The sequence below is a fragment of the Chenopodium album genome, chromosome 22 (genome assembly GCF_948465745.1).
Source record: "Chenopodium album chromosome 22, dcCheAlbu1.1, whole genome shotgun sequence".
Classification (NCBI taxonomy): Eukaryota; Viridiplantae; Streptophyta; class Magnoliopsida; order Caryophyllales; family Amaranthaceae; genus Chenopodium; species Chenopodium album.
This window is the reverse complement of record NC_137855.1, coordinates 41084582-41110139: the sequence shown is the minus strand read 5'-3', so window position 1 is coordinate 41110139 and position 25558 is coordinate 41084582. Positions and strand designations below refer to the sequence as shown.

The window sequence follows — 25558 nt, the reverse complement described above, 5'->3', positions numbered from 1 at the left end:
ACCATCTCAACAATTTTTATTTCCGGGCAAAAAAAGGTAAAAAAAAGCTAAAATTCAAGGCTATTATCCACACTTTTTAAGGAATTTTTGATGTAACGAGACTCGGTGGCGAAAAGTCTTGAGATCCTAGGGGAAACATCTTAGGTTCATATAATGATGTTTAGATCCGTATATGACCATTATATGTTGTCAAAAATGTTTGTGGTAGACTAAAGTTCACAAAATCGGCGCAAGTTTGAAAACAGGTAAATTGACCGTTTTAAAGCAAATGGGATGGTTTTACCCAATCAAATGGACTCCCAGAGGGTATTAGGGACCATAATTAACATCTCGAAAATTTTTATTTTCGGACGAAAATAGGTCAAAAAATTCCAAAATTGAAGGCTATTATCCAGGTTTTTTGAGAAATTTTTAATGTCACGAGGCTCGGTGGCGAAAAGTCTTGAGATCCTATGGGATACATTTCAGGGTTATATAATGACGTTTTGAACCATATATGACCATTATATGTCAAATATGTTCGTGGTAGGCTTGAGTTCACGAAATCGGTAGAAGTACGAAAACGGGTAAATTGACTGTTTTAAGGCAAATAGGATGGTTCTGCCACCCAATTGGACTCCCAGAGGATAATAAGGACCATGGTTAACATCTAGGCTATTTTTATTTCCAGGCGAAAAAAAGTCAAAAAATTCCAAATTTGAAGGTTATTATCCACGATTTTTGAGGAATTTATGATGTAACGGGACTCGGTGGCGAAAGGTCTTGAGATCATAGAGATACATCTTAGGGTCATATAATAACATTTAGAACCATATATGACCATTAGATGTTGTCAAAAATGTCCGTGGTAGGCTTGAGTTCACGAAATCGGTTGAAGTACAAAAATGGGTAAATTGACAGTTTTAAGGCAAATTAGATGGTTCAATCCACTTAATTGGACTCTCGGGGGGTATTAGAGACCATGGTTAACATTTCGGCAATTTTTATTTCCGGTCGAAAAAAGGTCAAAACATTCCAAAATTGAAGGCTATTATCCATGCTTTTTGAGGAATTTTTTATGCTACGGGGCTGGGTGGCGAAAAATCTTAATATCCTAACATATACATCTTAGGGTCATATAAAAACGTTTGGAACCATATATGACCATTACATGTTGTCAAAAATGTCCTTGGTAGGCTTAAGTTCACGAAATCGGTGGAAGTTTATAAAAAACGGGTAAGTTGACCGTTTAAAGGCAAATTAGATGGTTCCACTAACCTAGTTAGAATCCTGGAGGGTATTGGAGACCATGGTTTACATCTCGGCAGTTTTTATTTCCGGGTGAAAAAGGTAAAAAATTCGAAATTTGAAGGCTATTATCCACACTTTTTAAGAAATTTTTAATATTACGGTGCTCGGTGGCGAAAAGTATTGAGATCCTATGGGATACATCTTATGTTTATATAATGACGTTTGGAACCATATATCACCATTATATATTGTAAAAAATGTCCGTGATAGGCTTAAGTTCACAAAATCGGTGCATATACGAAAACGGGTAAATTGACCGTTTTAAGGCAAATTGGATGGTTTCACCCACCCAATTGGACTCCCGGAGGGTAATAGAGACCATAGTTAACATCTCGGCAATTTTTATTTTCGAGCGAAAAAGGTTAAAAAATTCCAAAATTGCACGCTATTATTTACGCTTTTTGAGGAATTTTTGATGTTTCGGGGCTAGGTTGCGAAAAGTCTTGAGATCCTATGGATACATCTTAGGGTCATATAATGACGTTTGGAACCATAAATGACCATTATATGTTTTTAAAAATGTTCGTGGTAGGCTTAAATTCACGAATTCGGTGCAAGTATGAAATCAGGTAAAATGACCGTTTTAAGGCAAATTGGATGGTTCCACCCACCTAATTAAACTCCCGAGGGGTATTCCGGACCATGATTAACATTTCGGAAATTTTTATTTTCCGGAGAAAAAGGTCAAAACATTCCAAAATTGAAGGCTATTATCCACGCTTCTTAAGGAATTTTTGATGTTACGGGGCTCGGTGGCGAAAAATCTTGAGATCCTAGGAGATATATCTTAGGGTCATATAATAACGTTTAGAACTATATATGATCATTATATGTTTTCAAAAGTGTTCATGGTAGGCTTGAGTTCACGAAATCGGTACAAGTACGAAAACGGGTAAGTTGACCGTTTTAATGCAAATTGGATGGTTCCATCCACCCAATTGGACTCCCGGTGGGTATTAGGGACCATGATTAACATCTCGACAATTTTTATTTTCGGGCGAAAAAAGGTCAAAAAAATTTAAAATTGAAGGCTATAATCCACGCTTTTTGAGGAATTTTTGATATTACAAGGTTCGATGGTGAAAAGTCTTACGATCCTAGAGGATACAATTTAGGATCATATAATGACATTTGGAGCTGTATATGACCAGTATATGTCATCAAAAAAGTCTGTGGTAGGCTTGAGTTCATGAAATCGGTGCAAGTACAAAAACGGGTAAATTAACCGTTTTAAGGCAAATTAGATGGTTCCACCCACCCAATTGGACTCTTGGAGGGTATAGGGACCATGGTTAACATCTCAACAATTTTTATTTCTTGTCAAAAAAAGGTAAAAAAAAAACTCCAAAATTGAAGGCTATTATCCACGCTTTTTGAGGAATTTTTGATGTAACGGGACTCGGTGGCGAAAAGTCTTGAGATCCTACGAGACATAATGAGATCCTAGGGGATACATTTTAGGTTCATATAATGACATTTGGAACCGTATATGATCTGTATATGTTGTTTAAAATGTCTGTGATAGGCTTGAGTTCATGAAATCGGTGCAAGTACGAAAACGGGTAAATTAACAGTTTTAAAGCAAATAGGATGGTTCCACCTACCCAATTGGACTCCCGAAAGAAATTAGGGACCATGGTTAACATCTTGGCAATTTTTATTTTCGGGCAAAAAAAGGTAAAAAAAAAAAAGTCCAAAATAAAAGGCTATTATCCATGCTTTTTAAGAATTTTTTATATAATGAGGCTCGGTGGCGAAAAGTCTTGAGATCCTAAGGGAAAGATCTTAGGGTCATATAATAATGTTAGGAACCATATATGACCATTATCTGTTGTCAAAAATTTATGTGATAGGCTTTAGTTCACGAAACCAATGTAAGTATGAAAACGGGTAAATTGACCGTTCTAATGTAAATTGGATGGTTCCACCATCCCAATTGGACTCCCGGAGCCGGAGGGTATTAGGACTATGGTTAGCATCTCGGCAATTTCTATTTCCGGGCGAAAAAATTTCAAAATATTCCAAATTGAAGTCTTTTATCCACGCTTTTTGAGGAATTTTTGATGTTACGCGACTCGGTGGTGAAAAGTCTTGAGATCCTAGAGGATACATTTCAGGGTTATATAATGACTTTTGGAACCATATATGACCATTATATGTTGTCAAAAATATCCGTGGTAGGCTTGAGTTCACGAAATCGATGGAAGTACAAAAACGAGTAAAGTGACAGTTTTAAGGCAAATTGGATGGTTCAATCCACTTAATTGGACTCCCGAGGGATATTAGGGACCATGGTTAGCATCTCGGAATTTTTTATTTTCGGTCGGAAAAAGGTTAAAACATTCCAAAATTGAAGGCTATTATCCACGCTTTCTGAGGAATTTTTTATGCTACTAGTCTCGGTGGCGAAAAAACTTAATATCCTAGGAGATACATCTTAGGGTCATATAATAACGTTTGGAACCATATATGACCATTATATGTTGTCAAAAATGTCTGTGGTAGGCTTGAGTTCACGAAATCGGAGGAAGTACAAAAACGGGGAAGTTGATCGTTTAGATGGTTCCACTAACCTAGTTAGAATCCCGCAGGGTATTAGAGACCATGGTTTACATCTCGGCAATTTTTTTTCCGGTTGAAAAAGGTAAAAAAAAATTCCGAATTTGAAGGCTATTATCCACACTTTTAAAGGAATTTTTGATATTATGGTGCTCGATGGTGAAAAGTATTGAGATCCTTGGGGATACATCTTATGTTTATATAGTGACGTTTGGAACCATATATGACCATTATATATTTTCAAAAATGTCCGTGATAGGCTTGAGTTCACGAATCGGTGCAAATACGAAAACGGGTAAATTGATCGTTTTAAGGAAAATTGGATGGTTTCACCCACCCAATTGGACTCCCGGAGGGTAATAGGGACCATAGTTAACATCTCAACAATTTTTATTTTCGGGAGAAAAAAGGTCAAAAAATTCCAAAATTGCAGGCTATTATACACGCTTTTTGAGGAATTTTTGATGTTTCGGGACTCGATGGCGAAAAGTCTTGAGATCCTATGGATACATCTTAGGGTCATATAAGGCAAATTCAATGGTTCCATCCACCCAATAAGGCGGAAAATCTCACCCTAAGATCAATAATTCTGAACGCACATCCCTAGCCAACCCTGCTGGCCTTACTTCGTTATTAATAAATTGTTATCTATGATTTCAGGAATTTTTTTTAGTAATATCTTGATATGCCACAAACTTATACATACTAAAATTAGTTTTTCAATTAAAATCTTGCTAATCAATATGCATGTGAATTTCATGAATAGCAAATTTCACAGATTGTTGGTGTGACTTATGATTCACGAAAAAAAAAACTATAATATGAATAGCAGATTTAGATATTGAAAATAAAAAATAAATGAAAAAAAAAATATTCAACTTGAAACAAGAAAATCCATCATTTTAATTAGGGTGAAGTTTTTATTTTGATCGAAAGTTTTATAGAACTCGTTCCTGCAACTAAATATAAAGATATAAGTTGCTGTAAATGTACCTTTGAAAATGGTGTTTCCTTGCAGAGTTACAGTACCTCGCATATGGGTAATTGTCGTGGTGATAATACTACAAATGAAATTGTTGTTACTAAAAAATTAAAAAATTGTACAATGGAGTTCATGGCTGATTCTCCTCTGTTGGTGTTCATGGTGCATGGTTTTTTTTTAGTCGCCTAAAAGTTACCGAAGTTCATGGCTGATTCTCCTCTGTTGTTTTCACCAGTGTTCGTGGCTGATTCTCCTATGTTGATTCTCCGTTTTCAACGTTTTAACTTCACGTTTCTTTTCTTCTCAACCCTACAACACCACAACAATAATCTCTCTCTCTCTCTCCTCATTCAACTTTAATTCGCATCAATTTTTTTTCTCCAATTCCATTATTCCCTGTGTTTTCAGCTCATCTTCATGCCCAAATCCCTAATTTTCATGTTTTTCCACTTCCGATGTTTTCCTCTTTTTTCCAGACTCCGTCGCCAGGGCTACTGGCTAATTTTCCTATGTTGTCTTCACCGATGTTCATGGGTGTATGCTTTTTTTTTTTTAATTATAAATGTGAAGTTCATTGACAGTGTTGCCCAAATTTGATGGGAGGAGATGGCACCAAGAAGTTACCCGAGAATTCTCCCGCTTATTTTCTTCATGGCGCCAATTTGCCCACCTCCCCCCCTTTACCTATTTTCCCCCTTTTTTCGTTACTTTTGACGTGTCACACTCACAATAGTGTTGTATGTGGGCCTACACCATTGGACTCCTGGAGGATATTAGGGACTATGGTTAACATCTCGGCAATTTTATTTTCGGGCGAAAAAAGGTTAAAAAATTCCAAAATTAAAGGCTATTATCCACGCTTTTTGAGAAATTTTTGATGTTACGGGGCTCGGTGGCGAAAAGTCTTGAGATCCTATGGGATACATCAGAGGGTCATATAATGACGTTTGGAACTATATATGACCATTATGTGTTGTCAAAAATGTTCGTGATAGGCTTGAATTCACGAAATCGGTGCAAGTACAAAAACGGGTAAATTGACCGTTTTAAAGCAAATTGGATGGTTCCACTTACCCAATTGGACTCTCGGAGGATATTAGATACCATGGGTACCATCTCGACAATTTTTATTTTCGGGAGAAAAAAGGTCAAAAAATTCCAAAATTGCAGGCTATTATACACGCTTTTTGAGGAATTTTTGATGTTTCGGAACTCAGTGGGCCTACACATACTAGCATTGTATGTGTAGAATCACTCCTAGTTGTTTAGCAATTAAAGCTCATGGATTTTATAAGCCTTGTATAGTATGTATCATGTATCCCATTTGTTGCCACTCTTGCCATTTGCCAAGCTTCATCTGCCTAAACTCTCATTTTGCCCCCTTTTCTTTTTGCCATACTAATAACTTTAACTGTACAATTTTTTACCATTTCTTTCGCCTTTTTAACAAGACTTCATTAGGGTTTTCTACTTTGTAAGGAAATGATGTTTTATCACCCCTTTTTTTTGTTTCTAATAATTATAGAGCATATGTGAGTGTGTTTTCATTAAAGCTGTTAATTGATATGATATTAAATTGAATCAAATTGGGTTGATAATTAGAGAACTTAATTTGCTAGACCCAATCAAACAATATATCACATTTCAAACTTTAATCTTTAAACATATCCGTTACATATTATTTGCAACGATTTTACATAAAGTGGAGAGGAAAAATGTCTAATCATTGCAAATAATATGTAACGGAGGTAGTAAATTTATTCTATTTCAAAATAAAATAAGTATGTATTTACTAAATTGTGTTGCAATCTAAGCTATGTAATAGTAAAAAGTTGTCAAATTTTTATAAGCATAATGATTAAGACAATAGAGATAAAATTTAGTATGAAGTGGTTAGGGATAAGAAAGAGAAAGATGAGAAGATAATCCATGATCTAAGGTTGTGAAGGATGAGTATGAAATAAAGATGACAATGAAAATGAAAAGGACAATAGGTTCTAGAACACTTCCAATTTGAATTGAATACAATGAAAAACAATGACCCCACCACAAGCCAACATGGAAAAAGTTGCAAACCTATCCAATGACCTACACTACCCCTCCTTCATATTCTCAATTTAAAATAAAAATCAACTCCAATAAAAATATTCTTAATTCCTTGAAAAAAAAAAAAGGAAAAGAGAATCTGGCAAAGTCCTATAAATGTAAGAGAAGTCACACAAAAGAGGTTGCGACACACATCAATTGATATTTGATACACACAACATTTTCTCTCCTCGTTGTTCTCCGCCAATTTGGCTATTTCTCCTCCTTTCTAATTAAACCTCTCTTGTACTATTTCTATTTTCTATATATAGAATTACAGAGACTACTTCTCTTTCATATATTTACTTGCTCTTTTTCATTTTACTGGTATATGATATGATGCAAACCCTAAATTTCCCCTGCAATCCGCCTACGCCGACGCCATTGAATCATCGATTCCGATGTAGAGCCGCCGTCCAATCAGTATCTCCGCCGATTCGTAAATCCGGCAGCTTATACGAAGTTCTCCGCGTCAATCGCCACGCCTCCGCCGTTGAAATAAAGGCGGCGTATCGGAACTTAGCGAAGCTCTATCATCCAGATTCTTCTTCGTCTTCTTCTTCCAAATCGGACGGCGGTGATTTCATCCAGATCCATAACGCCTACGAAACTCTCTCTGATCCTGCTGCTCGAGCTCTCTACGACTTGTCGTTAGGGTTTGGAATTGGAATTGGAATTGGTATTGGAATTGGAATTGGAAATTCAAACTCGTCGTTTTATACAGTTGGTCGTCGCCCCACCAGAAGGTGGGAAACGGATCAGTGTTGGTAGGCATTACTTTTTTTTTTTTTTTTCTTTTTAAGACAATTGACAATTAGTATGAAATAGTAGTAGGTAGTATGAAATGAGCTATCAAGGAGTTGTATTATTAATTAATTACTCCTGTAAAAAAAGAAAATCAATGTATGATCTTTCTCTATGAAGAATGAAGATCAAACAAAAAAAATTGTAAAAACAAAAAACCATCAATGTACATTCTTCATCAATCATCATCTTTTCTTTTTTCTATAAAAGTTGTTAATTTTGTGGAATTCATGAATTGGCAATGATAGAGTGATTAAAGTTAGAAAATTTGGTTTGGTGGAGGTTAGGACTTTAGTTTAGGCCAATTTTTGGTGGATGACAAGATATTTATGGAAGTACAGTACTGTACTTGTTAGGAGTAGTACTAATTTCTAATTACTCGGATCATCAAATCACAATTGCCCATATAACTATAGCTGCCACCCAAATTTCCGGCTGCATTTTGTAATTATGGATTACTTGCTACGTTATTTTTAGATGCAATGTTTTAACTTGAAGTTGCAGCCTTATTAGTTACTCCGTGTTAGTTATTTTAGTTGTCAATGCACAACTTATGCCATAGATATCTTAAAATACCTCTTTGTAAATTTAAAAAAAAAAAAAAAAAAAAAAAAAAAAAAAAAAAAAAAAAAAAAACTACTCCGTGATATTTTAAAGTACACATTAAGATTTAAGACTTAGGGAAGTATTTCAATAAATATCTCTAGATAAGCATTATGAAAATCTCAGAATTAAAAAGTGCACAATGCAATATGCAACTACAAACAAGAGAGAAAATAATTGGCATTGGGACTACATGTTGGTAAGAAAGTAAATCAATGCGCCGCATGACCAAAGAAAAGTAATGCTGTAATGGAGCATTCTTTTAGGGACATCATAAAAACAAAAAATAGTGCAAGTTATTAGGGTTGAGGAAATATCTAAAACTGTATCAGCAAAACACCTATATTTTCTGACTAACATCCATGCAATTTTGGTGACCCAAAATCCTCGAAATATTGTTGTTGCGTGACTATTTTTATGGATCTACACAATAGATCGATCTAATGCACGCTCCTAAACAAAAGATACTGATTTTAATCTTCTCTCTTATAAGCTTTTGTCATTACTATTGTGTGATTTCAATCATAAACGAATCTCAGCTACATAACAACTAAAATCAATGCATAGGTGGCAATATGGCATAATTTTGCTGTGCTTCAGGTCCATGTACTGGTAAGGTTTTGTTCAGGACCGTTTATTTAGTAAGGTTATTAATTTATTGAGTAAATGTAAGAACAACTTTTATCAAATGGATAAAAAGATACTCCACTGAGAACTTCAATGAATAAAGATTCTGATGCAACTCTAATGAAGGCACAAAATCGGGATGGAGTTGTTTTCCATCTTACTTTTATTTCTCCAATTAATTATAAGCCTTAATCAGCAGCATCAAGTTCATCTTTTCATAGCATGTATAAAAAGTAAAAACTACTAAACCATACATCAATTCCAATTTCCAAGTTTCCAACCCTAGACAAAAGGGAGAAGATAAAACGCACCTATACATAATATCCACCTTCACAGTCAAAATCAACAGAATAACTTGAAACAACAGCTACATTGCATGGATCATTTACAGGTCAGCAACATGGCGTTGATGACATGCATGACAACCCGGATGCTCGACAACTCTGAGGATGAAGTAGTAGGAAGGCTACGTTGATGGTTCAATATCTGGTAAACCTGCTCCAAAATCGGACGCACATGCACTGCAATCATGGGGTCATGCGGATGTATGCATGCAGCGGCATCTGTCATCCACGCTAACTTCCTAGCTGTATCCTTTGTTATATCACAGGAAAGCTGCTGCAGAAGTGAAAGTAAGACACCTTGACTCAAAGGCAATGGCATCGTTGACAGAAGACGCTGTAGATCAACCTGGTAGCCACATTGAGCAAATAACTACATGAGCATCTGTCTTAATACAGTATCAAGCCAGCCAGTTAAGAGTCATACTGAACTGCAAATGATTAGGCAATTAATGAAAGCAATGACAGACTGCTGATAAAATATTTAAGATCAAGTTTCAAGCCACCACATTCAGCAATCCACCGAGATTATCGTCGAAACAAATAATCTAAGGTGCCTAAATGGTCTTAGCATAAAGCAAGAAAAACTAACAAATTACTCAATATTCATCCAACAAGGCAGAGTTCCCCAACCCCCCCCCCCCCCCCCCCCCTCTCTTATTTCTGCTTCCCAAAATATAGTGTAGAAAAGCGAACCCAGGTGCCATCTGACAAAATGCATCGGCCTCGTAAGGTGCAGTGCGTTCCAAAGACGCGCACCTTAGGCTGCTTTTTGTTATGATGCAAACGAAAGAATAAATCTATTTTGAGGGGAGAGGAAATCTGAATTTAAATGGAGGCGACACTTTTTTATTTGTTTAATACTGAGCAAAGTTCCCCTTCATGTGCCTCCAACTTTTTACCCCTTTCAGCCTCACTTCAGTCACCTTTTCTATTTGATTATTTTCCACCCTTATAGTTTCACTGTGGTGCCAGGTAGGAACCCCACCGCACTAATATTGATTGAAGTAGTCAAGTATCCTCTTTAAAGTTTTTAAAGTAATGTAACATTTTCATGTGCGCCTCACACCTTTTAAAACTAAGCCCATACTGTTATACACCCACAGTATAAAGAATTATATTGGGTATTAACAATTTTCCACATGGAAAGCAAACGCAGGAACCGTTTCTCCTATATAAATAGTACTAATTCACCCAATTATCATCTCCTATCAGGCTGAATTCAGCAGCAGCAAAAAGCTTTTCACATATTAGGTATTACAACATGGTATCAAACATAATGTCTAAAAAACAAATGAACAAAAACTAATACTACATTTCTCTGTATATGAAAAGAATCGGTATAAGATATATTTCTATAAATTTTTCCTTCCCCTCCTTTCTTTTTCTGTATCAAACTTTTAATCAACCCGTCCACTCAGGTTTCTCTCCCTCTTTCCACTCTACAGCCACCTCACTCAAATAGCCAATCAGAAATTTATAAGTGAAACCACAATTGAAGTCCCCTTTCATCAGGCAATTCACAGTCCTGTTACGCACTGTCAACATATATACTATATAAAGTACATCTAATATTCATTTTGTGGCATTTCCAAATCCCAAAAGCTAATTTTCAACCAAACATTTCCCCCTGAATAATTCCATGGTACCTAGACAGGGAAGCAGACACAGGACAATCAGAAATAATAGTACTCCGTATCTCACATCTAAAGTTGAATAACAACCTACATGCTCTATCGGCCAATCTTAACCAGAATAATGTATTAGATATGGAACTTCCAAGCTTTACTGGGATACTTGTGATGACAGTTAGTAGATATAGAAATTAACTCTCCAGACATCATTTGATATTAACTAATTTATAATCATTAATTTTCTAGTTTTACCATGCCTAATATCAGGAGTCAATTCAGCATTAACGTTGTTCCCGAAGATTGCATGAGATATTTGAGCTGTTTATGTTCAACTGATGGAGCAAAGCTTCGACCAAGATTCAATAACTAGTCCACAAATATATAAACCATACCTGTGAGCATAACCAGGAGACGATGGTTACATCACTTCTTTGCAAAGCTGCAGTAAATGCCTCCTCATACTTGTGTTCAGAGATGAGTCTAGATAGCTCTTTTGTTGGATCAAATGGCTGCTCAACCTATGACACACATGAGATTGTTCAATATCCAAAACAAAACAATCCTCTTAATAGACATACTTCTTCCTGTTTTTTTGTTCTAATTTGATATTTACGTTTGTCAAGCACAACTTTGACCATTAATATCTTTAATGGCATAATGTCAAGAAGTTGATGATTTGAAGATATATATTAAGGCAAAGTAACTCTTTGTAACAGTTTCCACAATAACAATTTCTTTTATATATAGTATAATAGCAAAAATAATATGGTCAAAGTGTGGTATGTGAACAGTGCAAAGGTCAAATGCAACAGATAAAAAGGCCAAAGTAAAAATTAAGATCTAAGAACCAACAAGGCCTAGAACTAGTAGTTAACCAATCCTTTAACAGGCATAAATTAATTAGCGGACCTTCTCATGTAGACCCGACAAAGGCCCATTGCTCAACTGGGTGACCAGCGTATTTCCTGCTTTGGAGTTTGCACCAGCAGCTGCAAGAGCAAACAACTTCCTCTGATTATCAGCCAATTCTCCGCTCAAGGTTTGAGTCAGCGATGAAGCTGAAGTTAGAGCGTCCTGCATAATAAAAAATGAGTGCAGTGTTAGCAACAATATGTACACAACATATCAAACAGAAAACAAAAACAAAAACAAAAAAATTTAAAAAATAATAATTAAAAATAAATCTTTTGACGGTCCTTCACCACCCTAAATTAGTGTTTTTAACCATTATAAAGTCCAAGTGAAACAGGAAAAATAAAGATGATACAGCAAGTGCAACATCCAACAAACATGAAACAGCGATATATAAATGCAATACAGTGCATAAACATTTACAGGTTGAACAGAAAATGAGAACAACGAATAGATTCGCCATCCATTCCTAAGAGATTTCTCACACGTGCCTATATGATTAGTTGAACAATCAGAGCATCACCTAACTGACAAACATCTCATAACACAATCATGTAAGATTATTTAGAACAGCTTCTATTGTCAATAATTAAAGAAAAGAAGATAAAACACAACAGAAAAGGCACTTCATAGCACTCCATAACTCAGAATTCTTCACCAAGAAAGATTGACAACATTCAGAAAAGAATTGTCAAAAAAAACAAAATATAAACGTAGCCATAAGCAAAATACCGGAGTTATTTTAATTATTATTAAAAGGAAGATAAAGCAAATTATTATTCTAAAGTCTAAACTTGAAAAACAGAATGATGCCACCTCAAACTCACAAATCAGACTTTGGACATCATTTGAAAGCTCATGACTCTATAGGGTTTTTTTTAGCAATTTTATATTGTATAATATACAAGCTAGCAGCATGGCAACTAACAGCACTATAAACCTTCATTCATTTTTATCAACACGACAAAAACATATTCCATGTCAAATAGTCATCATTAACAGTGTCAGATCATACCCTAAGGGTAAGGGCTAGCTGAGAATTTGTTGATTCAATTTGATGTTGTGCCGCTGCTGTATGTTCAGACATTCCCTTCTGGAATGCAGAATCAACTTGCTCAAACATTGCTTTGCAGGACATCTCAAAAGCAGGGATGATAGAAGCCTCCAAACAAGACCTCAATCCATCCTACAAACAATTACCATATTGTTATGCAGTCAAAGACAGCTGAAACAGTACACACCATATAAATTCCTTATATAGAGGAGTAGAGGACTATACATAAGTAAATCGACGAAGATAAGAATCCAAATATACCTGAAGTGCTTGTTTGCCAGAAGTCTGGAACTGAGCTTGGATTTGCCTTGCAACAGTAGTTTCAAGTTTTGAGGTTACAGATTTCTCCAATTGATTCACTGCCTTGTCACCCACCCCTCTCTGTGTAACAGTTAAAGAAAGCATTATCATTAGCAAATCGATATAATTAGTAAAATATACAAAGAAATAAATTGCTTAACCAAAACAAAGCTGTTTCAACCCAGCTCTGGCAGTAAGCAAACACATGCATAAATACTATTTGCAATTAGAGATCAAGAATTTGTAGGAACTGCATTGGGAATTGGTAGTGTTCATATAAGTCGACAAACATTATCATCAGCACCATTAAGACTTCAAAAATTAAAAATAATACACTGCTAGTCCTAGGGATTCATAACTTTCAATAACAACAAATTTTTTTAAAGATGGTACAAGGATAATTTGTATAAAAAATTGACATCAAATGGTGGAAATTGATACAGCCAATGCACTGCTTAATAAAATAGAACATGCAAGTTGTCATCGAATGAACATTCTATAATACAAGTAAGATCAACAATGGGCACAGAAAATGCATTTTGTACCGGAAGAAAAGATCACACCAATTTTCACCAGCCAAAAGTTATTATGTAAAAAATGAATTGTAAGCAACATATAACTGATCATTTAGACAATAACACAAAACTTTAAGTTAGGCTATCTGCAATAAGCCGAATACCTAAATGAGTATTAAAGAAACCTTTTACAATGTTTCGATGACTTGAAGGTATTCAATCTATCTCCTGAGTAACATTTAGGTCCATCCTCTCGTGTCTTACAATTTTTAATTCTTTTCCATTTCCTCCATTTATAATTGTTTTCAACTTCTTTTTTTATGTGGCCTGACCCACATGGCCCCACCTACCCCCATCATTACCACTAATTCAGATCTCCTTTTTCTTCCATATCGCTCAACAAACGACAGCTATTAGATGAAAGAGAGAAAGAAAGGGTTCGAATTCGAATGGAAAATGACATTTTCCCCTTCTGGTTTAACTTACTTAAACTCTTCAAATTTAGTGTCTTCTTTAACAATCCTCAATTTCATCTTTTTACGGTTTTTTTACTTATGTATTCAGATAGGGATACAAGCATACAGCAGAAAAATGAAAAATAAGGAGAAAGATATGAATGTAAATTGCAGGTCTTCTCATGACAATTTTAACAAAAAAGACACCAAAAAAATCATTTGTTTCGGTTATGATACATGTTTCTCTATCAAGCATTCCAAGATGGAGGATTTCAAGCTTTCGGCCACTTTATTCATTTAAAATCAATACAAGGACAGAAGTAAAGGTTATAGGTAAAAAGTAAGTTTAAAAAAAATGCATGTCTCATGACAATTTGACCAAAACTAAAACCACAAAAACAATTGTTTCTCTTATAATAGATCTTTCTCCAACAGGGTTTCCTTAAATAATATTAACTTTACAAAGATCATCTAAAAACAACCCTTTACTTTGCTCTATTTATAGGTTAAATTTCTCCGTCTAACTAAAATATACCAATAATTTTACTATCATAAACTAGATAAAGAGAAAAGCTGATTAAGATCTGGTTTCCCTCTGGCTATAAAAGGAACTGGAGGGTCCAGTACTTCCTCAGACTGACACATGTTACTTAGTAATAAAGAGCTGAGAATCTGAGATATCAGTATCTTATTACTTGATGCAATTCTTCCTGCATATTTCAATTACCATCTTCTACATAGACTACATGTTCTGTTAAAAAAATATTCTCCTTCATGTTGAATTGAGCACTACCCCCTAAATATCTTGATTTTTAATATTCAATCAGTTGTTGGAGAAAGTGGGTAATAAGAAAGGAACATAAGTAGAATAATTAGAGATTTTTTTTTTTTTACTTAAAATCAATATATCAACTTTTGATTCTCTTCCCCCCTCAATCCCTCATCCTTCAATCTCTCTAATGAACATATTTTGTTCCTAAAAAATCACTAAATCCCCAATAGGGTACACTACTGCCCCTATTTCATTGATTTCCCTTAGGATATTCTTAAGTTTTCAGTGACAAAGCCGCTGGAATGTCATCGTTTACAGAACATATAATGGCAGTAGGATGAGTAGGTGGTGGTGGTAAGGTAAGCTTTTAAATGGAGAATGCGAAAAGAAAATTTTCAGAAGTACACTGCAACTATTCCTTTCCAGGAATAGCATCTTAGCCCACCTAACAGTAAAGCAAAATATTACGGCTCAAAGAAACCTTATCAATTTTAAGGTGAGTACATGACCTACATGCTACAAATGTGAGCATCCTCAATACATGTGAGCAATTGAGCATCAAGTATCCATGCTCAGAAAAAGAAGGTAAAGAACGAAGATAGGCCATACATTAAGCATATAGTTATAATAACTCAGTGATAGCCTATCATTTTGCATTCAGGTGGAAGAACATTTTACCAAACCAATGAAGAAATGTTCTAATTTGCATTGAACAAATCAGGATTCAAATAAGTCCTAACAATATAAATAGTTTCAGTCAGACCACATTGACAAAATCTAATCTCAAGTTTTTTTAAAAAAAGGAGACCCTATCCCCAAAAGATGACTGAACAAAAAGCTGTCATAGATATATTAGCATCTAATCTCCATCAGGCATGAATTTCTGTTTTTCCTATACCACAGAGTTGGAAGGCTAAAACACACATGAAAATGAACTCCATTTCCTCTGCATATCCTCAGATGTTCCACCAGGCATTCCTACCGATTGAAACACTGCAACACTACCTTCTAAAAGTAATGCAGAACTCAACATTTGGACACATTGCTGACACTTATTTCGCTTTTCCATGCTTAAGCTCCAAATGCAAGAAACAGTGAAATGTCACTGCTTTATGTGCTTCATAGCTCTTCTCTTAATCAACATATTACACAATTAATACGTCTATCTCCAAAAGTATACTATATCAACTGAATCCACTTAACACATGCTACAATGTTATATTATGGTCGTCAAAAATTAATTTCAACAATTAAGGGACTAACCTGGAAAGAATCTGTAATAGCTGAAGATATTGTTTTTTCAATAACTGGACTTATTGTACGAGCTACATTTGTGCCAACAGCAGCCAATTCTTTTTTCAATGTTCTCTCAAGCACGGCAAGAAAGTCCTTGTTCACCATGTTATTTACCAAACCATGTATTTGCTGCATACGATCTCGTAATGACTTCTCAAGTTTAGTAATCTCCTCCTGTGTGCGAGCCCACAAAGCATCAGTATTGGCCTTTGAAGCCTTCTCTATGCTCCGTCCTAAAGCCGCCTCTAGCCTTCTACCTTCTTTAGTAATTGGTGTAGAAACAACTGTGCTCATCTGCTTCTGCATTTCTTTCTGCGTATTTAATATCTGCAGAAATGAATTGGGAATTGTGAGATGGAACAGAGAACCCAAAATACAGCCAAATATCAAGCACGCATTGACTCGTGGAAAGATTGAAGATAAAATGCAAGAAGCTGTTGTAATTGATTGAAAAGTAAAGATAACAATGTAACATACAAAATTGATTAGAGCAAAGACGACGGACATATCATTTACTTTTTATCTATATTAACACAAACATGTTAACATTAAAAAAAATCACCACGTCTAGCTCTTGGCCTTTATATCCCGCTCCTCCCAAGCCACAACTAAATGAAGAAGGGGCTGAGAGAAGTGTTATTTTCATAAACCACAAAATGCAACAAATTATGACCAAACTGCAAACCCCAAAAGCTGAAACTGTCAATATTGGTGATTCAGTTGGCACAAACAAGATCTCAACCAGCAAACTGATGAAAATTAACACGACCTTCAACCTAAAGATAACCAGGGTTCTACTGCACGTTTATTTCAGGATGACAGATTCACCCACTGTCAAAATCCAACAAAATCAGACCAGAGATGAAATCATCAAGATTAGGTCAAACTCCAATGAAATCAGATTTAGCCAACACCCCCCCCCCCCCCCCCCCAAAGAAAAAAAAATATATTTGTTATTAAGCATGTAAACCCAAATTTTAAATATTTGGACAAGGCAAATCAGATGATCTGCCTAAATTTGCGCTAGATTTTTGGTTGATTTAATTTACTTAATGCCGAGACATAGAGATAAGCTCCTATGTCAAACAAAATAGAACCATACTATCTATAGTTATTGCAGCAGAACTTTAGGAGATGCTAATACTTTCAGGAATCGAGATTCAATTTTGATACCTGTGGCTAAGGCCAAAGAGAAGCATAAAGTAATATCAGATAGTTCATATCAGTTGCATCATCCTAAGGAAACAGACAGCCTATTGCACTACGAGGGGTAAGGGGGTCAGACATACACAAAACACAAGACACAACCCTACCCATATGATAACACTCATAACAGATAGATTGTTTCCTACTTCCTAGTGACCATTGAATCTATATAAAATTATCATAAGCTGCTTCACCATAAATAATCACCACAGTTTACAAAGCCATCTAATATCAGTCCATTGTAATCCACCAGATGAAAAATTATGATGCAATGAAAAGTGTAAACAGTTTTGAAATTGAAATTCGAATTTTGACCTGATTAAGTGTTTCGTGCATAGCAAGCATCTGTGAACTAGAAGGCTCCACAAATTGCACACCCGAACCCGCTTGAAACAAATCAGCTGCATTTGAAACACTTGGTGAAGGAGATAATGAACCAGATGCTTGAGAGTTCTTTCCCTTCTGCTTTTTCCCTTTGGCACCTGGTGTAGGAGATTGTGGCACCGGTGTTGAAGCAGCATAGTCTGCAGCTTTCCTAGATACATCATTGTTGGCTTCATCTCCTTCGTCCTCACCTGAGTTTGAAGGTTGCGCAAGAGCCTCCATTATGCTATTTCTAGCTTCTTCCATTATAGATGTCTCAGATGGTAATGCACAACACTCTCGACTCATATCAGCCCCCAAATCTGACGCCTGTGAAAAGAAAGATTTTTCCTTTCTTTCTGGTATGACTTGAGGATCTAATTGCCGAGAAGACTCATCACTGTTACCAAACCCAGTTTCATCTACAACTTTGACCTCAACCTCCACATTTCCTGCATCTTTACTCACAACATCATCTTGAATTTTAGCCTCATTTTCACCATTTTCAGAAACACGGGTCGCGTCAGCTGAAGATGTAGCCATAATCTCAAAAGGAGTAACTAGATGAGTTGGGTGTTTAAACATGGTAGGGACAGCATCAGAAGTGTTCCCTTGTACAGTTCGGCTATCTTCACTTGAGGCGGGCAGAGCTGATGAACTAGGCTGTGCACTATCCATTTGCCTATCAACAGGATAATCAGTAACAGCTTGATCAGCACACAAATCACTGAATTTTTTAGATAACCTTGGACTAGGAGGAAGAGGAGGTGGTGCAACAGACACAACATCAGCATTGCTTGATGTTGGTAATATCGAAGTAGAGTTGGAATCCACATTTGCAGTAGTGATATCCTGAACTGATGTTGCATCAGAAGCATCATTCACAGGACACTTAATCTCAGGAGAGCTCCCTAGACCACTAATATGGTTACTTGGTTTGGCTGCAGAATAGGGAACCTCAAAAGATTTGCTTACAGATGGCTCTAATCCAGGAACGCATTCAGCTGCATCGCGAGAAACAGTGGACTCTGATTTTTCTAAACTCAAGTTTTCCAATGGTGGTGGCAAACATTGTGAGCGGTCCAAGGCATACTGCTGTATGGCTTGTGTCTGGACACAATAAACTTGAACTAGGTGTTCCCCATGAGGTAAGACATCACTTGTAGCAGTAAAGCTTAGGATAGGCATAGTGACTGTAAACCCTGATAAATAATCCATCCGGGTAGCTGCTGGAGTAGCACCATATTCTAAATGAATTGCATATATAGCATTCTTTTTGGCATTTGCGAGTAAAAGAAGTCCCCCTTGAGACAAGGTCACAACCTGATTGAAAAAAGCTTCCTCAGCTTCAGGTTCAGCAGAGCTTGTCAGCTCTAGTGTCTGTATGCACCGCCAAGATTCAGCATCACTAGGCAGCAACCATCCTTCTTCATCAGAAGAAGCCCAAAGCTTCACCTCTCGATTAAGTGGTCCCTGTATTAGGAATACCAAAAGTTAGATTAAGATTAGCAAACAAATAATCATTCTAACAGGGCAATATTAGCCATAGAACATCCAAAATTTCAAGCAAGATGTACAGAACTCCCCATTAACTGAGATTAAAAAATTGCATGTAAGAAGCAAAAGAAAATAAAATTTATACCAACTAAAAAGAATAACTGCATTCTAGAAGGTAACACGTAACCACAATGAGCCATATAAAGTAAAAATTTAAGAGGAAAAGATGTGGCTTACAGCTGTGATTAGCATGATATGGTCTGGCCGGTGTGGGGCAGCCAAAAACTTGGCTGCATCAACAGGATGACCATCATGGGGCCTCAATACTAGAAGTGGCGCTGCCTTGCGATCTTCCCAAATCTTAATCTGAAGGCCAAAGATTGAAAATTAAGGATGTCAATTTTATCAATCACTGATTAGTGATTACATATTAAAAAAAAAAAATAGCAAATTCAAAATCTTAGGAACAATTACTAAAAAAACAAGTTTTTTTTTTTTTTTTTCACAAGTTACTGGTCATGAGGACAGGTAAACATTATGCTTGAAGCCTTAGGATATATGAACAAAATAAGTGTTTTATAGTAATAGTATAAAATTAAGTATAATTCATTAAAGGATCAATTAGTTCTACTAGCAAATTAAGAGTTATATCACCAGCTTTCTCATTCATCATATAAAGAATGAAAAACAATTCACTCTAAAAGTACTTAGTAGCCATTAATCAAAGTAACAAGAGGGTCAAAAATTAATACATTCCCGATTATTGTCGACAGTAATATTTAGATTTATGAGCAAACAGAAACAGAGTCTCAGATTTTAAAAAGTGAAACACGGAAACTCGTTGAAAACAACTATAGATTCAAATGCTGATGCCTTAGGTACTACTAATTAAGAGAGCCTAAAAATCTCTTTTTCTGGAAACATAAATTTGACCTGAAAAGTGACATAAGTCCCAATTCTTTTCACTTGATTTTCACAGAACATAAATTTTTTAATAAAAATTTTTATTTAATCAGTATACGCGTATATTAATACAGGTTCCAACATCCACATAGTAAGGAAGCTGACTCACTGTTCCATCCTTGGAAGCTGAAACCAAACGAGTTGTCATCCATTGGCACATTGATAAATCTGTAACCTCCCCTTCATGTTTACCAACTAGCTGAACCCCGTCAATCAGCTTGTCCAAAGGACATGCAAGAGCCTCCTCTCCAGAAAAGTCAACACCCTTGCGAACCTTTGTGGTATCAATTTTAAGGACAGTTTTTCCAATGGCCACAACCAGAATTTCCTGCAAATTTAATAGTTTACAAAATCAATCAGCACAAAATACTACACAACACCTTACACCTCTTTGAAAGACGTTATATGATAAATGGGGTAGTTTAAAGGCATGTAAGATTAGAAGTTGATAATTACTTGTTTGTGACAGTGCCAGCAAACTCGTGGATGAACAGATCCTTCATTTCCAGTTATATGAATAGCTAGCACAATATTTCCAGAAATTTCCGGCTTATCTTCCTTACCTGGGCCTTCAGAAATTTTCCATACGTAAATGCGTCCCTCTATGCTTGCACTGCATAAATCTTGTCAGTTAACTCAAAGATAAAATTTGCATAAACATAATAATCAGTCAAGTAATACCTAGCAAGAAGATGAACGTCTTCCGCAAAGAAGGCCATATCTGTTACCCTCTACAGAACAAGAAAGGAGAAAAACATAAAAAACACAAGACATTCTAGCTGTTAAAATGCATAGCTGTTTCAATTTAAGCGAAAATGCAAAAGTGCAGCCAGCAAGCAATTTCACACTTGAACTAATTGAGAAGATGAAAAGTCTGCCTTTAATAAAGGTATATACAGCAACAAAAGCTTGTAAAATGACATACGGAGGGATTTACAACTGCATATGGTAATAATTAATACTCCGTACAATAGATTGATTACTCAAATGGAATAAATTACGTATGCAAGAGTGGTATAAGTTACCTATTATATCCTGATTAAAAAATCTAGCGACTGCGAGAATAATCTAACTTTATTTTCCTATTGTATTCTCTAGATAAGATGTTACAACACAATTGTATATATAAACCTAGTCCAAGTCAAAGATACGATTATACAAATGTTTTTTACATTTAGATATCAATTTGTGAAATAAACGACACCAATTTTGTAGTTTTGGTAATAGAGTATGAACTGGCAAGTAAGGTTTTTCACTAGTCAGTCACAGATGATCTTTTTTGCATTACCATGGATACAATGTCCATTAAGAAATCAAGATTTTAAGTGAGGATACCATACTTAAACAGGGCAAAAGCTAATGAAGAGCATATCCTGCCCCCCAGTCCCCCACCCCTTTTGTTAAAGTCTTAACAATGAAAGGAAAAGCTAACAATTGATAGTGAATTACAGAGCAAGTAAAACTACAAAAGCATAAAAACAATTCGGAAAATGTTAGGAGGGGAGAAGAAACCTGAGTGTGGCCTCGAAGAAGAGCCCTCAAAGCAGTATTGATGTTAAGAACACGAATATTTCCCAACTTAAGGCCGTAGCAAATATAAGTTTTGTTGACAGCAATTTGATGACCAAGGATGAGGCCAGGATCGGAGACATACTTGGTAATGGGAGTAACCTCCAACTGAGGCTGGTCCTCGCCCTGGGACCTAACATCGATATCGTAAACCATATGATCACCAACCAAATGTCTTCCCCTGGGAAGCTTACTGCTAGGCATGCGAATAGGGGCGGGCTGAACAACAGTAGGAGAGACAGGAACAGAAGGAGGCATGGAATACTCGGAAGAGGAGGGCATAGGAGCAGGTACAGGAGCAGGGTTTTGATGAGAGTAATTGAAATCAGGAGGAGGACTGCTAAGCAAGGCCATAAGACGGGCGCCGGGGCTGGGGTTGGGGTTTTGAGGAGGAGCACTAGGGACAGGCTGAAGAGGAGGAGTTGGGAAAGAAACAGACCTCTGGTGATGCATTTGAATTTGATCTTGAGGAGGATAGTGATGGTAATAGGGAGGAGTAGGGTTTTGAGGTGGGAAAGAGTATGGACCAGCAGTCGGAGGGGGATACGAAGCGGATGGAGTTGGAGCTCCGTAATTGTTAGGGTTTTGCGGCGGCTGAGGTGGTGGTGGTGCTGATGCTAAATTCGAGGGTTTGAAGAACTTATTCATATCGAATTGACCTCCTCCTCCGCTGCCGCCTTGTGCTTGTTGCTGTTGCTGTTGTTGATTTGGATTCCCAGTTGAAGCCATCTCTACCAATTCACAAACACAAACACAAACCCAATTAATCCCCCTTAAAATCAAATTAAATCAAAAATTAATTCACAAATTATACAAATGAAAAACAGATCTAAATAAAATTAAAAATTAGAGTACCAGGAGAGAGAAAGTAGTACTCTACCGTGAGATCCAATAATGGAGGAAAAACAAAAAACAAAGAATTGAAAAGGGCCACCGAAAATGAACCCCCGAGAAGCAGTTAATCGGCGAACACAAAAAAAAAAAAAAAATAGGGATTTGTTTTGTAATGAGAATTAGGATGTGAAAGAAAGGAGATTTGGGAAGATAAAATCACAATTACTTGCAAATTCAGCCCAGGCCACGCTCTTCTTCTTCTTTTTTTTTTTTTTTTTTTTTTTTTTTTCTCTCTCACTCACTACTTCGGACTTACGGAGTAGCTCTATGAATGAATAATACGAGTAGAATACTCAGATTGCCTTGGAATTACTCGTGTATGTTTCCTCTTCTTTTTTTTTTTTTTTTTTTTTTTTGTCCACCTATTAATGACTCATTTTTTTCATTTTTCAATGAGATACAATAAATTTGATCATATTAAGGTTTGTGATTTTCTATGCCTAATCTCTTGAGTTTGTCTCAAATTTCAAAATGATTCACATAATTATATTGCCATTCGATGAAACCCGTGCCATGCACGGTATGTTTGATTTATTTTATTTTTTTGTATTTATGAGGTAAAATTTGTTATATATTTAGATAAATTCATAATATTAAAAGATAATATTTAATATTTAATATTTAATTATTTTAAACTTAAAAATCTCATTCGCCACTTTTGCTTACGTGGTATTTGAATTATTTAATTCTAAAAGAAATTAATAATCTCTTATTTAATTGGCTATTGCTAAGATTTATAATCCTACATGGCGCGCTAAGAAAATTAGATCCTACGTGGCTCTCTAAAAACTCGGGAAAAAACTCCCCTTTATATATATATATATATATATATATATATTAGATAGATTTAACATCTTCTCAAAAAAAAAAAAAAACCTTGTTACAAGCAATAGGATACGGTTTTTTTTTTAATGCAAAAGCGATAGGATATATTTAAAACAACGATAGTGGATTGAATAAAATCTAATTGTATTTTCTCTTGTTTATTTGGTATGAATTGAATTTTTAAAATATATATACAGGTCTACTTGTCGCTCTCCAATGTCACATCCTCTCAAAACATAAGTTTCCCATATTAGATAGGTATTAATGCAATATGTCTCAACCTAGGGGTATAAATCAAGTGAAGCATCTTACAACTAACTTGAATTTTGCTAGGTCAAAATTTGCTTTAAACTCAACTTAGTATCAATAAGGAAAATATTTAAGTAATGATACATTTTCCTAATATCTAAGATCTTTAATCTATAATAACTCAAGTCAATACGCGTCGGGTGAGGCATTACCAAGTTCAAAAGTAGCAAGCGTGGGCATGAAATTTAAGAGTCAAGTCGAGCAATAAATCGAGTTAAGCATGTTACGGCTAACTTAGAGTTTGCTCAGTCAAAATTTGATTTAAACTCAATTTACTAACAATAAGGAAAATAATTAATGATATATGTACTTAATATTTAAGACCTCGTATCTATGATAATAATAATAACTCAAATCAATACGAGTCGAGTGAGGCATTAACAAGTTCAACAAGTAGCAACGTGGGCATGAACTTTAGGTGTTGAGTCAAGCAATATTCAACTGTCTCACGGGTAGCCACTAAGATGTTGTACCACTTAAGCTAATTACGTTTTCTTAAGCTAATTTCTGAAGAAAGATCATGAGAGAGAGAGAGAATACTCAATAAAGATCATTTAAAAAGAAATACCACTCAAGAAAAAGATTACCTAAAAAAGATCAATTAAGAAGAAAGGTAGCTTAAGAAAATTAGAGAGAGGGGCTAGGCCAGGAGAAAAGAGAAAGAGACCAAGAGGAAAAGATCACTTAAGAAGAAAGGTAACACCATAAGATTAACACCGAGGAGGTAGGCTAGGAGAAAAAAGAGAGGCGAGGAGGAAAATTGGGGGAGAGGAGTCAGGTAAAAGGAGAGAGAGGGTTAAGTGCAACCTATAATTTTCAAAGTCTTTTAGAGGATGGAACAAGGATAAGAAGTATTGGAAATTTTCAAAGCTTTTTTTTATGATTTTCAAAGCCTTTTAGAAGATGAAATAAGAATAAGTCATCTATTAATAGCACATTTAACATAAAATTAAAGTTCAGCGTTATGGTAGAATTGTGTTAGATTCAAGAGAAAGTACTTTTTATTTTTAATGTTTGTATAGCCGTGGGGAGAGAAAGAGAGAAATAAAGATAAAGGGGGAGAGAGACAGGACCAGTATAAATATATATAGATAAAGAGAGAGAGAGGACAACCGAAAGACTGACTAAGAGGGCAATTCAAAAGAGAGAGGAGGTAGGCCAGGAAATAAGAGAGAGTCCAAGAGTAAAAGAGCGAGAAAAAGTTGGGGGAAAGGAGTTGGGAGAAAAGAAAGAGGGGAATAAAGTGCAACCTATAATTTTCAAAGCATTTTAGAGGATGGAACAAGGACAAGAAAGATTAACAAGATGGCTACCTTATATATTTCCTCTAAAAACTACTTTGCATGCATATTATATTTTTTGAAACCACCTGCAGATTAAAATTAATAGAGATCAATTTCCGCCAAAGTTAAGAGGATTTGAGGAAAAGGATCTAAATAAACAAGGAATTCTTTACATCCTCTAGATCAATCCCATCTAGCTACATAGTTGAAGTCCGTACCTAGAATCCCAAGACATTTACTATTTTCCGATTATATTTTTTGAAAGTTGTATATTTTTATGAGTATAATATAGCAATAACAAAAACATAATATTAATAACAACAACTATACAGATTAATAACATACATACAGTTACGCTACATAGTAGTCACACCCAATTTTATCATATTGGGCTATCGCGCGCGTTGCGCCCGATTGCTC

General features: G+C 35.6%; 2 protein-coding genes across 3 annotated transcripts; one reads left to right on the top strand and one right to left on the bottom strand.

Moving 5' to 3' along the window:
* Positions 1-7252: 7252 nt before the first annotated feature.
* Positions 7253-7687, top strand: LOC145604484 (chaperone protein dnaJ 11, chloroplastic-like). Its single transcript, XM_081660366.1, has one exon. The coding sequence runs from the start codon at positions 7253-7255 to the stop codon at positions 7685-7687; it is 435 nt and encodes a 144-aa protein (XP_081516492.1).
* Positions 7688-9071: 1384 nt separating this feature from the next.
* Positions 9072-22938, bottom strand: LOC145605929 (enhancer of mRNA-decapping protein 4-like). 2 transcript variants are annotated; one of them, XM_081661993.1, is made up of 13 exons: positions 22683-22938; positions 21771-22558; positions 20940-20989; positions 20715-20871; positions 20368-20586; positions 19533-19661; positions 17751-19271; positions 16197-16556; positions 13153-13272; positions 12853-13023; positions 11835-11999; positions 11318-11443; positions 9072-9640 (listed from the first exon to the last, which is right to left on the bottom strand). In XM_081661993.1, exons 2-13 carry the CDS (start codon positions 22554-22556, stop codon positions 9332-9334), a joined length of 4113 nt encoding a protein of 1370 aa, XP_081518119.1. In that variant the 5' UTR covers positions 22557-22558; positions 22683-22938; the 3' UTR covers positions 9072-9331. The 2 variants fall into 2 exon arrangements, with proteins under 2 accessions (XP_081518119.1, XP_081518118.1); XM_081661992.1 differs by having other exon boundaries at positions 22708-22938.
* Between the last annotated feature and the right edge of the window lie 2620 nt (positions 22939-25558).